This window comes from Nicotiana attenuata, unplaced genomic scaffold (genome assembly GCF_001879085.1).
Source record: "Nicotiana attenuata strain UT unplaced genomic scaffold, NIATTr2, whole genome shotgun sequence".
Lineage (NCBI taxonomy): Eukaryota > Viridiplantae > Streptophyta > Magnoliopsida > Solanales > Solanaceae > Nicotiana > Nicotiana attenuata.
This window is the reverse complement of record NW_017675880.1, coordinates 15339-30794: the sequence shown is the minus strand read 5'-3', so window position 1 is coordinate 30794 and position 15456 is coordinate 15339. Positions and strand designations below refer to the sequence as shown.

Sequence of the window (15456 nt, the reverse complement as noted above, 5' to 3'; positions counted from 1 at the left end):
ACTACTACCTGATTGTCACAATGGAGAGCAACAGGAGAAAGACAGTCGACACCAAGCTCATCCAATAGTCTAACCAACCAAACAACCTCAGCTACCAACAGTCGCAAAGCTCTATATTCAGCCTCAACTGAAGACAAAGCAATGGTAGGTTGTTTCTTTGATTTCCAAGAAACAGGACACCCTCCTAGGAGCAGCAGAAAACCAGAAACTGACCTTCTTGAATCAGAACAACTGGTCCTATCAGAATCAGAAAACCCATGTAGAGAAAAATCAGATGCATTGTTCAAAAGAAGGCCCATAGAGGAAGTACCAGCTGAATATCTCAAAACATGATAAGCTGCCTCCAAGTGAGGCACTCTAGGAGCAGACATTAATTGACTCAAATGTTGGATAGTGAAAGAGATATCAGGCCTAGTATGCTACAAGAAATTCAATTTACCCACCAACCTTCTGTAAATTGAGGGGTCAGAGAGCAAATCACCAGACTCAGCAGAAAGTTCACATGAGGATCCAAGGGAGAGACAACAGGAGTAACAACAGAGCATTTGTATCAGACGTAGATCTAAAGTAAATTTGTGTTGATTAACTAAAAAACCATCAGGATGCTTGACAATTTCTAACCCAAGAATATAATGAATCTCACAAAGATTTTTTTATCTTAAACTTGTCATCCAAGAACTATTTCAAGGCATTAATTTCACACATATCATCACCAGCCACAAGAATATCATCCACATACACTGCCACAAAAGTAAGATGAGACCAAATCAGTTTTCTAAACAAAGAGTAGTCATTTAAACTAGGCTGAAAACAACTTGATTGAAGTGTAGAAGATAGTTTGGCATACCTCTGCCTGGAGGCCTGTGTATGACTATAGAGGGATTTATTGAGCTTACAGGATAAAGAAGAGACAGGAGTATGAGCATCAGAAGTCACTACCAGACCTTTGAGGGATCTTCATAAAAACATCTTCATCCAAATCCTCATGTAGGAAGACATTATTAACATCAAGTTGATAGACCACCCAATTTTTCTTAATAGCAACAGACAACAAGCATTTAATGTAGTTAACTTGACAACAGGGGAAAATATTTCAGTGAAATCCACACCCTCTTGTTGATTATCACCTCTAATGATTAGTCTAGCTTTGTATTTCAATAGATTCATCAGTCCTCTACTTAACCTTATTAACCCACTTACAAGGGATAGCTTTCTTCCCAACGGGCAAAGGAATAATGTCCAGGTGTGGTTAGCTTCTAGTGCCTGAAATTCTTTCATCATTGCCTCCTGCCAAGCAGGATGAGCGGCAGCCTGATGATAAATTATGGTTCTTGCAAACAATTCTTAGAAGACATAGAAAGCACCTTGAGAGTAGAGACGGTGGGACAGACATAATCACTAAGGTAAGGGGTGGATTAGAAGTTCTAGAAGATTTTCTTAGTAGGAGCAGTGAGAGGAGAGGTATGAACAGAAGGAGGTGAAACGGGAGAGAGAGGCAAGGAATCAGAAACTCCAGGTGTAGGAGAGGGAGGTGAAAATGTTGGCGATGAAGCAAGTACAGTAGGTGGAGACGAAGATGATGGTGGTGGAAAGGCAGGAACATTAGAAGTAGAAACAGAGGGAGGAAAGAGATGAGATTATTGGGAGAAGAATAAGGGAAGATATGCTCATGAAATAAAACATCCATGGAATGAAAAATGTTGAAATTACCTAAGTTCAGAAGTTTATAACCCTTTTTACCAACACTATAGCCAAGAAATACAGAAGGAATTGACCTAGACTTAAATTTGTCCCTATATGGCTTTGGCATAGCAGCAAAACATAAGCACCCAAAAGTTCTTAGATGAGCAATAGGAGGAATAAGCTCGGAAAGATACCCGAACAGTGGTCGAAGCTATCAGGTTATATGAAAACTTATCGTGGTTTCGGGCCTCCCATCGACCTTTCGCCAATTCTCGCCATGCGCGCTCAGCGTGTGTCGATTTCGACACTAAGCTTCTGACCCAGTTCTCGAGCTGGGGAATCGCACCCGGCATCCAGGCAACGGCTGCATCAAATAAAACGCCAATAAGAAAGGATGAAAAGATGTAGGTTATAAGCAGAAGTTAAAAAGGGAGTTATACTTACGTCTCATATTCCATTTCTCCGGAAATGGTATACTTTCAACCGGGATCAGGTCCGAGGTCTTCACTCGGACAAATCAGCCCATCTATCCCCGGTCCTTGTCCTCATCTATGCTCGAGAAATCCGCCTTGGAAGCCCGACGATGAAGCTTTATTATCCCCCCTCGATAAAGTCGGGGGCTATATAAGCGTATGAGATGGTCGAGGGTGAAGGGAAGCCCATCGACTTGGCTCACAAAAAAGCGGAGCAGTATTACTATCCTCTAGAAGGAGGGTTGTATTTGGCCAAGGGTGACCTCGTACTTCTTGCAGAAGTCCACGATAACCGGGTCAGGGGGGCCAATGTGAAAGGGTAGGTGTAAACACTTAGAAACCCCTCCACATACGTAGTGATTGACTCCTCAGGCGAGGGCACCGCCACGTGCTTGTTTACCCAGTTGCAATCCTTTTTAACTTGGTCTAAAAGGCCACCGGTGATTGTGCATATGTACCTCGACATTGGCTCGCATCGGCCCGGAACCGAGGGGGTATTTTCAACCTTGAAGTCGGAGTCAAGAACGCCCGGCGGAGGAAAGAATTCTTCAGGGCGTGGCTCCGCCGTTGGTTGCTTGTCGACCGGCTGAGACGAGGAAGCCTTTTCTGTCTCCGTAACGGTTTTTAGATGTTTTGGCCATTTTGTTCTTGTGAACAAAGGAGAACAGAGATTAGGATATTTGGTGTTTTGGAGAAACAAGCAAGAAAATTCAAAAACTTGAAGGTAAGAGGTTTTGTAGGTGGCGAAGGAAAATGGAGATTAGAACGAGAAGAGATTAAAAGTAAAGTTTGGGCAGGAGAAGGAAAGTGCATTTATAGGATGAAAATGACGGTTCAGAACCGATAGTGGCCGACAACAACTGACAAGCATTTAACGCCTCGATATACAAACCGACGGGACGTTTCGATCACCTCTGCCGCTTGCGTCACAACGCTTACGTCATGATAAACCGAGGGCAAGTTCGAAGCCTCAATTCGTTTCTTATCATTACACTCCAAAAAACGAGGGGACTATTTGTATACCGTCAAGATCGGGCTTGCCTAATTTTGTATAACTAACCGAATCGGGCTGGCAGATCAAGGCCCGGCCTCGGTTATTTCGGACCATGGTGCAGAGATCGAATGGTAAGCTCGTGGCTCAATGGCCGATCAAAATCGGGACCGGCCGTGATCGAGACCTAAGCAAGAAAGAGATCGAGCAAGATCAGAGGAAGCCTGATAAGTTGAGTAACAGAAAGCCGAGATATCCGCGATAGGACAAGGATCGTGGCGAAAATCTTGCCACGTATCATGTCAAGGCCGGTTGTTTAGCCTATCATGGGATTAGCTTCTGTAATTAGAATTATACCATAAATAGGATTCCTCTACTATATAAAGAGGGTTGTAATCATTTTGTGAACATCTCACATTCACGCATATCAAAGCAATATATCACATTTTTATCTCTTGCAAGCTCTATTATTCAGTCCATATTTTTAATAACTTGTTCGGTTGGTTCGAGGGCAATTAGCTCAAGAGCCATAATTGATCATCATATTAGTTTGCTTTATTTTACCGTAATTTCTATCATTAATTCTTACATTTATCAGTTTGTGCCAGGTGAAATCATATATCCATAAAATCATTTATAAGTTTAATTGTTATCCGATTTTAAGGGTAAACAGAAATATTGAAATGTATCAATCTTTTTGTAACGGACTAATAAGAAAATAATATCAATTTTTGTTAAATTGGGGGATTATTAAGTATTGGAGCAGTTGACATCATGGAACCTAATTACTTTCATTAGTGTCAAATTCTTGATGATAACCCACATCATTATGGAAATAAAGATGCAGGTGTCAGTGCTTTAACTAGTCAAAAAGCAGAATAAGATGATACGACTAGAGTCATCTAACTTCTAAAATGTGGTTATGATGTGATTTCTTTAGTAGGATTCAACTAATTAATCCCCCTAATGATTTAGGGGGATCCCACTAAAACTATTAATCTCTTTTCACTTTTCCTTAAAAAAGAATACTAACAAATAGCAATAAAAGGACCTATGTGTTATGAGTCAACGCCAACATATTATCTTTCATCATCAATCAACCAACAATTTATGGAAGTGGGAATAACTCTTAAAATGTCAAAGAGAGTGTATTTTTATTTATTTAACTATATTTCTGACACGCTTTCTCACTTGAGGGCTTGGTTTTTTTTTATGTGTCAAGCACGTGAATTTTTTTTTTTATAATGGATTCGAACCCAACACTTTAATACTGTGCTGAAATGTGTGATAATTATATCTAAAAGTTTAAACTATTAAAGAGAACACGGTAATTCAAAATATAATATATAGAATGAACGTAAGCTTCACCTAACGATGCATTATTTCACTGTTTGATAATCGTTTCGTGAGAATGTTTCAAACTAGCACGAGCGTAGACGCACTACTAGAAAATGGCAGATTTCCGACGGCCAAAACGGTCGGAATTCGGTCGAAAATCACGTATTTCCGATTACTTTCCGACCGAATTTGGTCGGTCGGAAAAAAGTTGGTCGGAAAACAATTTCCGACGGAATTCGTCGGTGATTTTCGACTAAAGTGGTCGCAAATTTCGAAATGGTCAGACTACCAAATAATTCAGTTTACCGACTGAAGTGGTCAGAATTTACCGACTGAATCGGTCGTAATAATACAAGAAAAATACATAATTAAAAATTAAATTTTATTTATTTTTCGACGGAATCCGTCGAAAACTGATGAATATTAATAATTTTTTTTGAAATTTCCGACCGAATCTGTCGGAAATTAATAATTAAAAATTAAATTTTATTTAATTTCCGACGGATTCCGTCGAAAATTTCTGAATATTAATTTTATTTTAAAAAAATTTCCGACCAAATCAGTCGAAAATCTGACAATTTATTGTTAAATCTGGGGAGATTTCCGACCGTTTTAGTCGGAATTTTTGTACAAAACTGGGCATAATTCTGCCCAATTTCGAGCTACACCACCTGTCAAACTATCACAAACAAAAAATACCAACCAACAATCTAAACCAACGATACATTAATACAATAATAAGAACCAACAATACATTAACACTATCTAAATTAACAGTACATTAACAATTTCTAAACCAACAATGTCAACCATTAACACAACTTAAACCAACAATACCAACATTTAAACCTAATAATTTTGGGCATAAAAACATCCAAATAGCAGCCCATATTCAAGTTTAAAAGCAATACATAAAGTTGTCTCTCACAATCAAGTTTACCAATCAACCAAAACATCACAACTAAACTACTACACATCAGATTCAGTTAGTTCATCCTCATCATCAGATAAATCATGCCCATATTTACGCATGAATTTCTGCATCTTAACAAACATTCCGTTTTGGGAGTCCAATTGTTGCTTCAATCCACGAATTTCGTTTCTCATATCTTCCATCTGTTCTTGATTTTGAGGAGAAGAATTCTCTAAGAGTGGGTTTGGATGACCTGTAGGTCGATGTACTCCTAGTCCGTAGACTCTGCCTTTGTTTGTTCCACCCGCTGCCTCTGTCCACAATGAAGCCATAACATCAGGTGTTGGTTGAGTTCAAGGAGGCTGAGTTTGTTGCCATTCTTCCAACCTTTTATGATAATCTTCCTGAAATGAAAAACATAACTATTATGTAAACAAACTAATATTAATAAACTATAAATAATTATGAAGTTAGAATTTTACACGTGTGTCTGACGCACGCGTCTCCACCCAGTATTCTCTTGTACCATCCTTTTTCTTTTTCTTATGCAACTCCTCGAAGACCTCAGCGTAAGTCACATCTCGCCCTCTTTCCTTTTCCTTCATAAGAAAAAGTATAAGTTAGACTTTACAAACGTAAAATTCTATATGTAAAACTAAGAAATTATTTATAAATACTTACCATTCTTAGTTTATGGGCCTCAAAAGTAATCGAACCTCCTGTGTGCAACGAGCCACCTTTTTTAGAGGCACGGTTTGCCTTTGCTTGTTCACTTTTTGCCTTCTATTCTGGGGTAATCCATTTCTCAAGAAGTTTATCCCAAACATCTTTTCTTATCCAATACGGCATGTTACCGGAATTCCGAGCAGCGCACATAGTATCTTTAATCCTTATACTAACTTTCTTCTCGAAAATACTATTTATTGCATTTTGATGCTGAGGATGCCATGTACACCTTGTCTGCAATATAAAAAAGTAACATTAGATGAAGATGATAATTATTAAATAAATATAATTAATTTTTACCCTAAATTGATTCCACATTTGCTCTCTGATGCTGTACGGTATATTTTTCCAAGAAGTCCACGGCTCATGATAAAATGGCTTCATAGAATCTGTAACCATATGTATAGCTTGAAAGGATGGAAAAAACCTGCATTAAAGTTAACATATATATAATTAATAAATATCTTTTAATTGTAAATAAATACTCCTTAATGTTAACATATCTAAATGTACATTCAAAACATAAAAATTTGTATAAGAACCTTCTTACCCATTCTTGTGGGGGACGATTATCAATCGATTATAACTATCAAATTGTACATCCCCTCCAAGATTCTTCCTGCGTCTACGAGATGGTGCAGAAGCAGCACTAGATGTAGCTGGGCGAGAGCCTCCAATATCCAACCTAGATATGCTGGGAATAGATGATGATGATGGACTGGAAGATGATGGAGCAACAAAAGACGCACCATCATGCTGACTACCATGAAAGCTCGGGGGTGCAGCAGCTGGTGAGCCAGTATGCTGACTACCATGAAAGCCCGGGGTGCAGCAGCTGGTGAGTCAGTATGTTGACTACCATAAAAGACCGAGGGTGCAACAGCTGGTGAGCCACCATGTTGACTACCATGAAAGCCCGGTGAAGATAATGGTATGGAAGGTGTGGGTACAAAGTTAAAAACGGTGTTATTTGACTGCCTTTAGCAGGCATAGAATAATACTGAACTGAATTATTAGATGGAGGGGGGATAGTGAACATGGTAGATGGCAATGAAGTCGGCTGAGGAGGATGAGGAAGAGGATGACTCATATTTGGCATAGTTGAGGAAGTTGGAACAGATTGTTTTTTCTTCTTAGATTTCATTTTTCCCTTCCCCTTAGATGCCATATCTGTAATATAATCATAATAAAATACAAAATAAAAAATACAACAAGTGACAGTAAATATAAATAATTAAATGACTAAAGAAACAAATAAACAACCTAACAATCACGTGATTAACACATATAATTATAAGGATATACTGATATAGTCTACTTGTAAATAAATCTAAATCTAAAAGCATAATAATTTGTGAGAACTTTTTTTCTAAAACCACAGTAAATCTAAAGACACAATCTAGTACATCTATTGTCTTCTACTGTTGAATCTTCTTGATCCCACATATGAGTCTCATTGTACAAAACAATGCTTAAAGTAGCTAAGATTAAACTCTAATGAACTTCTACAAGTATTCTTGTATGCATTTTGTCAGTTGTTACTCACTTAGCTTATGTTATGCCTTAGGGATTGGACTAAATTGCATCTACTATGACTGAGCATGGTCTGTTATGTTGATAGGTCGAGCAGAACTTTACCATGATTAAATCATCACCCTTAACATGTATAACATATCCATGCCTCCTTAGTAAAAGCTTTCATTGTCTTGAACTTCTATAAATAATATTGTTAGTCTGATTTCATGATATTTGATATTCAACTATGTTTGTAATGTTGTAATCCTGTAAGAATGTCTCATGTGTATATTCAAATGTTATCTTTGAGATTTCCTGCACTCATCTTGTTCTTAAACAAACTCTGCATGTCTTACATGCTCATGTATGTGCCTCTGTTATCATGTAACCTTGTTAAGTTCATATAAGTCAACTGTAATTCACTTATAAACTTAGGAGAGATCCTTTGATGCTTATCTTCCATGTTTGAGTGTAAGATTGTGTATTAACTTCTAATGAGCTTAGAATGAATGAGAAATTTCTCTAGAGATCATATCATTTGTTTAAGTAAGGACCAATTTGTTTGCTTAAGTATCCCTGTTGATATTCCTTAAGGATTCTAAAGTGGACTGTTAACCCCTATACTCAGTGAGAAATGAAGTGCTTATTTTTGTAAGAGACCAACTAAAATTAAGTACCTGGAACTGCTACCCTTGAATTGGTGGACATGGGAATCAACTTGCTTAAAATCCACGGCCTGTTGTTGACTAAGCAATGCTTACCTGTAAGTACAAATGTAAAAAATTTCACAGTTAGTCAGAAATTAATTACTCATACACTACTTCATCAAGTAAGAATATCAAAGAAAACAGGATAAACTTGAATACCGGTTACACAGCAACAAAATCAGTAACCAAACAGAACTTTTATTGGTACAAAGAATAAAGAATTTCACACTCTCATATCCTAAAATCTTGAACTCTTTTACTCAGCAGAAAAACCTTGAAACCTCTTAGAATCAGCACAATAGTTATAAACCATGTGTCTGCTTTGTACCCATCTTAGCCTATTTCTTCCCTTACCATCAAGTTCATGAGTTTGCCATGGCTTAGCATTGTTTGCTGAATTGCTTAATTTACATGACGAGGTACCGGATAACACTGCACAACCATGTCAAGTACGGGCTTTTTGTTGGTCATTAAAATGCCATGAAGTGCACGACTAAGATAAGCCCCAAAGCATAACAGTAATTTCAAACTGTAGCTCATATTTATCCCACATGCTGACATACTTATGAATTAACTGTACTGTCAGGGAATCATATGCACATATGACTGAGACATTGGAAGAGGAAGAAAGGAACATGCATTAGTGAGTTTCTCTGAAGCAAAATAAGTTTGGAGGGATTTAGAGAGTTTCTGTAAAAGCTCTTATGAAAGAGATCCTTGTGAAGAACAACAATTGAAAGGCCTAGACTGGATTTCAAGAAGAGTTAAGTTAACTTATCCACCAAACCAAGATAAAAAGATCTGCATATTAAAAAGTACCTGACACTCCCCTGAAAAGATTTCAGTTTCAGCCCATCACGTAACATGTCATATAATCAGCAAGCTTTACAATCATACTTCAAAGAATAAACAAGAGCAAAGAAAGAAAAATGGTATTCATGTACCGTCTGGAGCCCCACAAGAAATGGACAAATGAAATATTGAGGAGGTGAATATAGATATTACTTGTCCAAGCACCACCAAGTTTTAAATCAAACTACACCATCAATATCTAATTAAAATGAATTATTTGTGACAGAAAATATAAGTACCTGTAAGCTAAAGAAGCATGGCCTGTGGAAACCAAACGGTTGCAAAAATCAAAATAACAAATCTGAAGTAGCAATAATTTTTCCACAATGCCAAGGGAAACTAGAAGAGGAAAGTAGGTGTGCAACAATTAAAATTGCATTAATGTTTTTCAAAGTGTCAGAGATAGGGTAGTAGGAAAAGTTAACCAAGTAGTTGGAGTTCATTATATCACAAAAGTTTCATGATTTTTCAGTGTAAGGACCATAAATTTGCAACTCCAAAATACAGACACCTCTATCTTCGTCTCATTTGTAATCATCTAAGAATAACAAGTTAATCTTCATCTGTATCTTCATAGTAATCATCTAAGTCTTCATCATTGCCTGTTTCACTTTCATCTTGTAATCCTTCCTCATCACTTGTTTCATGTTCTACACCTCTATCTTCGTCCTCATTTGTAGCAAGGACAGAAGGATCAAATTCTTCATATATCCCTTCATTATGCTGCAATTCATCTGCTAATTCATCATCCACTATTGATTCAACATTTGAAATGTCATTCTGGTACGCCACATCTAATGCATCTTCGACTACCACTCTACCCACGGGATTTGTTTTCAAAATTACTCGCCATGCAGACTTATTCTTGCTCAAAGGATAAGGAGCATAATACACTTGTTTCACCTTTTGTACAATGATAAAGGGACCATAAACTCTATATTGCCCCGTGTGTTTAATTTCAACTATGTTGTATTGAGCGTGCACCTTTGTACCTCTATTCGGTGTTGGATCATACCATTTACATCGAAAGAGTACCAACTTTTTCTTCGGCCAACCTACAGCATACTCCAATTCCAAAATCTCTTGAAGCACACCATAATAATCAACATCTCCCTCACCTTTCACCCACACCCCACTATTGTTGGTTTTCTTTCCATTAGACCATTCTTCTGTATGAAACTTGTACCCATTGACCACGTATTTAGACATCATTCTTACTCTAGGGTCAGGTCCCCAAGCTATATCACGTAAAAATGGGTCTTTAATGCCATTAGCTGGATCATGAACCTATATATATATATAATTAAATATAATTTAGAGTTTTACAAATATATATATAATTAATTACATATAATAAAAACGGAAAAGGTCCAAAAATGTCCCTAAACTATAATATATTAGCTCATTTTTGTCCTTCGTTAGTAAACTGGGCCAAAAATATCCTCCCCGTTAGCACAATGGGCCACTATTGTCCTTCAAACTAACGGCCCTCCACACAAGCCATTTTAATCCTACATGGCATCCGCATGGCTGTGACATGGCAGCCACATAAGCGGGCAGCCTTCTAAACCCGCTCCGAAATCCATTTTCAAACAAAGACCCAATTTCATAAAGGGGCAGCCGTAACCCCATCTCCAAACCCCATTTCATAACAAAAAACCCATTTCTTAGGTATTAAAGCAGAACAATTAAAGAAGCTGCAGAACAATTTGACCAGAAAAATTAAAGAAGCTGCAGAACAATTTGACCAAATATGGGCAACTAGGCAACTTGGAACACACTTTAAGCTCAACAGAATTCCCACTGAACCTTAACCTAAACAATTTCTAGGCAAGCTAGAGCTACTACAGATCTTGTCTGCTAACTTTTCCTTTCAACTTACAAGGGAAAAACGGATAACAACGAGACTAATTTCTCTTGATGAATTTAATATCCATAAATGATCCACACTATGGAGGATGACCTTACTATATTCGAATTTATCAAGACTTTGTTTCTAATGTTAATACACCTTACTCAATTTCAACTGAGGTAAAATTTCAAGTTTTGAAGTAGCATAGTATGTGTGAATACGTAATGTCCTGCTAATAGGTAAGGTTTCAAGTTTTTAATTTCTTCTAGGCCATATTCTCATGATGTTACAAATGCACAGCCACACAATCATTACATTTGCATAACATACTGCAGAAGTAAACTACTAAATTCAGCTAAGCATAAATACTTCACATAACACATAATCTTTTGTTTTCAAAGTTCAAACATTACATCTCTACATTACATAATTCATTATACTATTTCTTCAAGGCACAGAAGATAACATTTTAGCATCTTCAACAATTCATTATACTAATACACCAAAACTGTCCAGATTTACAAAAGCACGATCCAAACTGTCCAGATTTGCAAAAAAAAAAAAACACTGCTATAAACAACAGTCCAAAACTGTCCAGATTTACAAAAAAACATTGTCCAAACTGTCCAGATTTGAAGAAAAAAAAAACACTGCTATAAACAACAGTCCAAAACTATCACAGACACGTGGATGCCATGTAGGATTAAAATGGCTTGTGTGCAAGGCCGTTAGTTTGAAGGACAATAGTGGCCCATTGTGCTAACGGGGAGGATATTTTTGGCCCAGTTTACTAACGGAGGACAAAAATGAGCTATATACCATAGTTTAGGGATATCTTTGAACCTTTTCCGTAATAAAAATCATGTTAAATAATAAGTAATACTTACAAATTCTTTAAACCACTCTGAAAACTTGAGATAAACAACATCTTGCCCATATGTACCCACAAAGTAACTGCCATTATAATATTTATTAGTTAAATCAGTGGCATATTTAATATAAAAGTCTGTAATATATACGAATATATACTTACCTATAATAAGGTTGGACCTCAGGGCAATTTAACAATATATGTGTTGTAGCTGACTTTAGGTCCATCTCAGACAACCTTCGCTTTGGACAATTTTTTGGACCTCCTTTACCTGGTTGATTAAAAATGGAAAAGGGTGGTGCCAAAGGATCGATTTCGCCTCCATCATCATGCCGATTCGGTCTATTTCTCAAACATGGCACATCATGTTCAAAATAGTATGAACAGAAATAAGATGTTTCTTTAGCCACATATGCCTCGCATATCGAACCTTCAATTCTTGATCTATTTTTTATGGTCCGTTTACATTTGCCAATAGTCCTGCATAGTGTTATTTTTAGACAAAACAATCTTTAAAGCAAATACAAAAGGTAAATGATTAAATTTCATTACCTCTCGAAGGGATACATCCATCTACATTGAACTGGCCCTCCAAGCCTTGCCTCTTGTGCAAGGTGAATTGGAAGATGTTCCATTACATCAAAAAAACCAAGAGGAAAAATTTTTGCCAGCTTGTTTAAAGTTAAGATAATGTTACTCTCCATATAAATTAAGTTATCCACCCTCAATGTGCTAGAACACAAATCCTTGAAAAAATAACTTATTTCTGTAATCGGTTTCCATATTCTATCAGGCATTGCATTGAACGCAATAGGCATCAACGCTTCCATGAAAATATGACAATCCTGGCTTTTCATTGACGCCAACTTCCCTTCTTTCATGTCAACACACCTGGATAAATTTGATGCGTACCCATCAGGCATCCTCAAATTGTTAACCCAACTACAAATCTCTTTTCTCTCATCCAAGTTGAACGTGTAACTGGCTTTGGGCTTCTGTATCTTGTTGTTAAAGTATGTCAGATACAACTCACTTCGCCTACAATATTCCTTTAATTCCATCCTTGCCTTCAAGTTATCTTTGGTCTTGTTAGTAACATCCATAATAGTGTTAAACAAGTTGTCAAAAAAATTCTTCTCGATATGCATGACGTCCAGATTATGCCGAAGAAGATTGTGCTTCCAATAAGGTAATTCCCAAAATATTCTCCGTTTAGTCCAGTTGTGTGTGACACCATAACCTGGTATCTTAGATGGTGGAGACTCTGTTACTTTAAGCATATCCCTTACTCTGTTCCGAATTTCTTCTGAATACAAGCAGGCCGGTGGCTCCTCAAAATCAGTTCGGTTCTTCATAAATGCACTTGTATTTCGCCTAAATTCATGATTCATTGGCAAGAATCTACGGTGGCAATCGAACCATGTATTTTTACCTCCACATTTCAAAGTAAATGCTTTAGTGTCTTCCATACAACAAGGGCAAGCTAACTTTCCAGCAGTCGACCACCCGGACAACATTCCATAAGCAGAAAAATCATTTATAGTCCACATCAAAGCAGCATGCAATCTGAAGTTTTGTTTGGTTGATATATCATATGTTTCCACACCTTGATGCCATAATAATTGTAACTCATCAATCAAAGGCTGCAAATATACATCAATCAAACTTTTCGGATTGCGTGGACCTGGAACAATACAAGTTAGGAACAGATATGGACTTGTCATACAGAACTCCGGCGGAAGATTATATGGAGTAACAAACACCAGCCAACATGAATATGGTGCAGCAGAGACAGCAAATGGAGTAAATCCATCTGTGCATAATCCCAACCTAATGTTTCTTGGTTCACTAGCAAACTCGGGGAACACCCTATCAAAATGCTTCCACGCTTCTCCATCTGACGGATGGCAGAGTATACCAGGTGGCCTTCTATGTTCGTAGTGCCATCTCATATGAGGAGCAGGGCTCATTGATGCATACAACCTCTTTAACCTTGGTATAAGAGGTAAGTAATGCATCGCTTTAACTGGAACTTTCTTTTTGTATTGGCATTTGTGACTTCCTTAAAACGAGGCTGATTACAAAAGTTACAGTTCTCTAGAGATGCGTCATCCTTATATCATGCAACCTTTCTTACAACAATCAATTCTCTCTGATGAAAGACCCAACTTAGAAACCAATTTTTTAGCAGTGTAGAAATCTTTTGGTAAGTCAATGTTACTCGGATTAAGTTCATTCATAAGCCCAATAATAGAATCCATGCCCGCTTGGGAAATAGAACTATCCGATTTAATACTTAGCAATCTAACCGCAACAGACAACTTGGAATGCACCGAACCTTCATACAATGGACGACTAGCTTCTAGTAACTGTTCATAGAAACGCTTAGCCTCATCATTTGGTTCGGATTGAACCCCCGGAAACGTCCCAAAAGCATCCCTCATCATTTCATTGTATCGAGAATTTTCAACATTATGCTCCGAAATGGGGCTGCCCTCACCACCAAAAGAATTATGAAAGTTAGTATCATCTAAACTAGCATGATTCTCCCCGTGAGCAGTCCATATATAATAATTTTCTACAAACCCTTTCTTGTAGAGATGGACTTTAACTTCGTCTGATTCCAATAACTTAACACATTTACATTTCACACAAGGACACCTAATCCTTCCTCCAATAAGAAAATCATCAAGTGTTTGAGCCTTAGCAATAAATTCAGCAACCCTTTCAATAAATTCATCCCTCAACCCCGCACGATTAGGCTGATTCCTATTATACATCCATCTACGATGCACAAATTCCATCTACACAAATAGAAATCTATAAATGAGATATTTTAAAAGAATCTTCAGACTTACCATTTTTTCTATAGTTATTTTTTACTATTTTCTTTCAAGTGTAATACCAGAATCAGTTTTTAAAATTTTTTAAAATTATAAACTAGTTTAGAACAACTGCAATTAGATGATATCAACGAGTTATAAAAAAACCGGAATTTGAGTATATCTAAAATTTAAAATATTCACAGTCAAGACAATTCCTTATCAAATTTGATAATGAAGAATAACAACGAATCCCAAAGAAAAAGGAAGAATACCGCAACAACAACACAACAAATAATAACTACGACTCATGCACCAAACTAATTTGTTAGATTTCAAGCTTATGCATTCGGAATTCTAACTCTTTTAAGTTATTGAATTCTGAATTAATATTTGTACATAATTAACAAAAGCTACTGAGTCCGGCCGAATCCGTAGCTGGCACTGTGGCTCTGTGACTCAAGTCATATAAAAAAGAAATTAAAGAAAATAAAAGGAGAAATATATGAATTTTATAAAAACCTTCTTTTTTTCTTCTTCTTTATTTTTTTTCATTCTCATTCCTACTGTTACTCCAAAAAGTCCAATAACTTTACTCCTCTTCTTACCTAAAAAGTTGCATCTTCTTCACTTATTTTTCACAGAACTTCCAAAAAGTTGCTTCTTTCTATTTTAGTTTTTTAATTACTCATCCTATAAATTGAAAAATGTAA

General features: G+C 36.9%; 2 protein-coding genes across 2 annotated transcripts; both read right to left on the bottom strand.

The window, feature by feature from the left end:
• Positions 1–6181: 6181 nt before the first annotated feature.
• Positions 6182–8659, bottom strand: LOC109220543. Its single transcript, XM_019385005.1, has 6 exons — positions 8620–8659; positions 8317–8400; positions 7075–7294; positions 6675–6959; positions 6425–6551; positions 6182–6358 (listed from the first exon to the last, which is right to left on the bottom strand). Exons 1-6 carry the CDS (start codon positions 8657–8659, stop codon positions 6182–6184), a joined length of 933 nt encoding a protein of 310 aa, XP_019240550.1.
• Positions 8660–9750: 1091 nt separating this feature from the next.
• On the bottom strand, positions 9751–13939 carry LOC109220542. The gene is made up of 4 exons (XM_019385004.1): positions 12474–13939; positions 12084–12401; positions 11938–12004; positions 9751–10485 (listed from the first exon to the last, which is right to left on the bottom strand). Exons 1-4 carry the CDS (start codon positions 13937–13939, stop codon positions 9751–9753), a joined length of 2586 nt encoding a protein of 861 aa, XP_019240549.1.
• Between the last annotated feature and the right edge of the window lie 1517 nt (positions 13940–15456).

Coding starts and splice junctions, on each gene's coding strand:
- LOC109220542 (XM_019385004.1), bottom strand. CDS start 13,939: ATGCATTACTTACCTCTTATACCAAGGTTAAAGAGGTTGTATGCATCA. Junction 12,402..12,473: donor TGGATGTATCCCTTCGAGAG/GTAATGAAATTT, acceptor AACACTATGCAG/GACTATTGGCAAATGTAAAC. Junction 12,005..12,083: donor GAGGTCCAACCTTATTATAG/GTAAGTATATAT, acceptor TTATAATGGCAG/TTACTTTGTGGGTACATATG.
- LOC109220543 (XM_019385005.1), bottom strand. CDS start 8,659: ATGGTTTATAACTATTGTGCTGATTCTAAGAGGTTTCAAG. Junction 8,401..8,619: donor TGATTCTAAGAGGTTTCAAG/GTTTTTCTGCTG, acceptor TTGTACTTACAG/GTAAGCATTGCTTAGTCAAC. Junction 7,295..8,316: donor TTCAAGGGTAGCAGTTCCAG/GTACTTAATTTT, acceptor ATTATATTACAG/ATATGGCATCTAAGGGGAAG.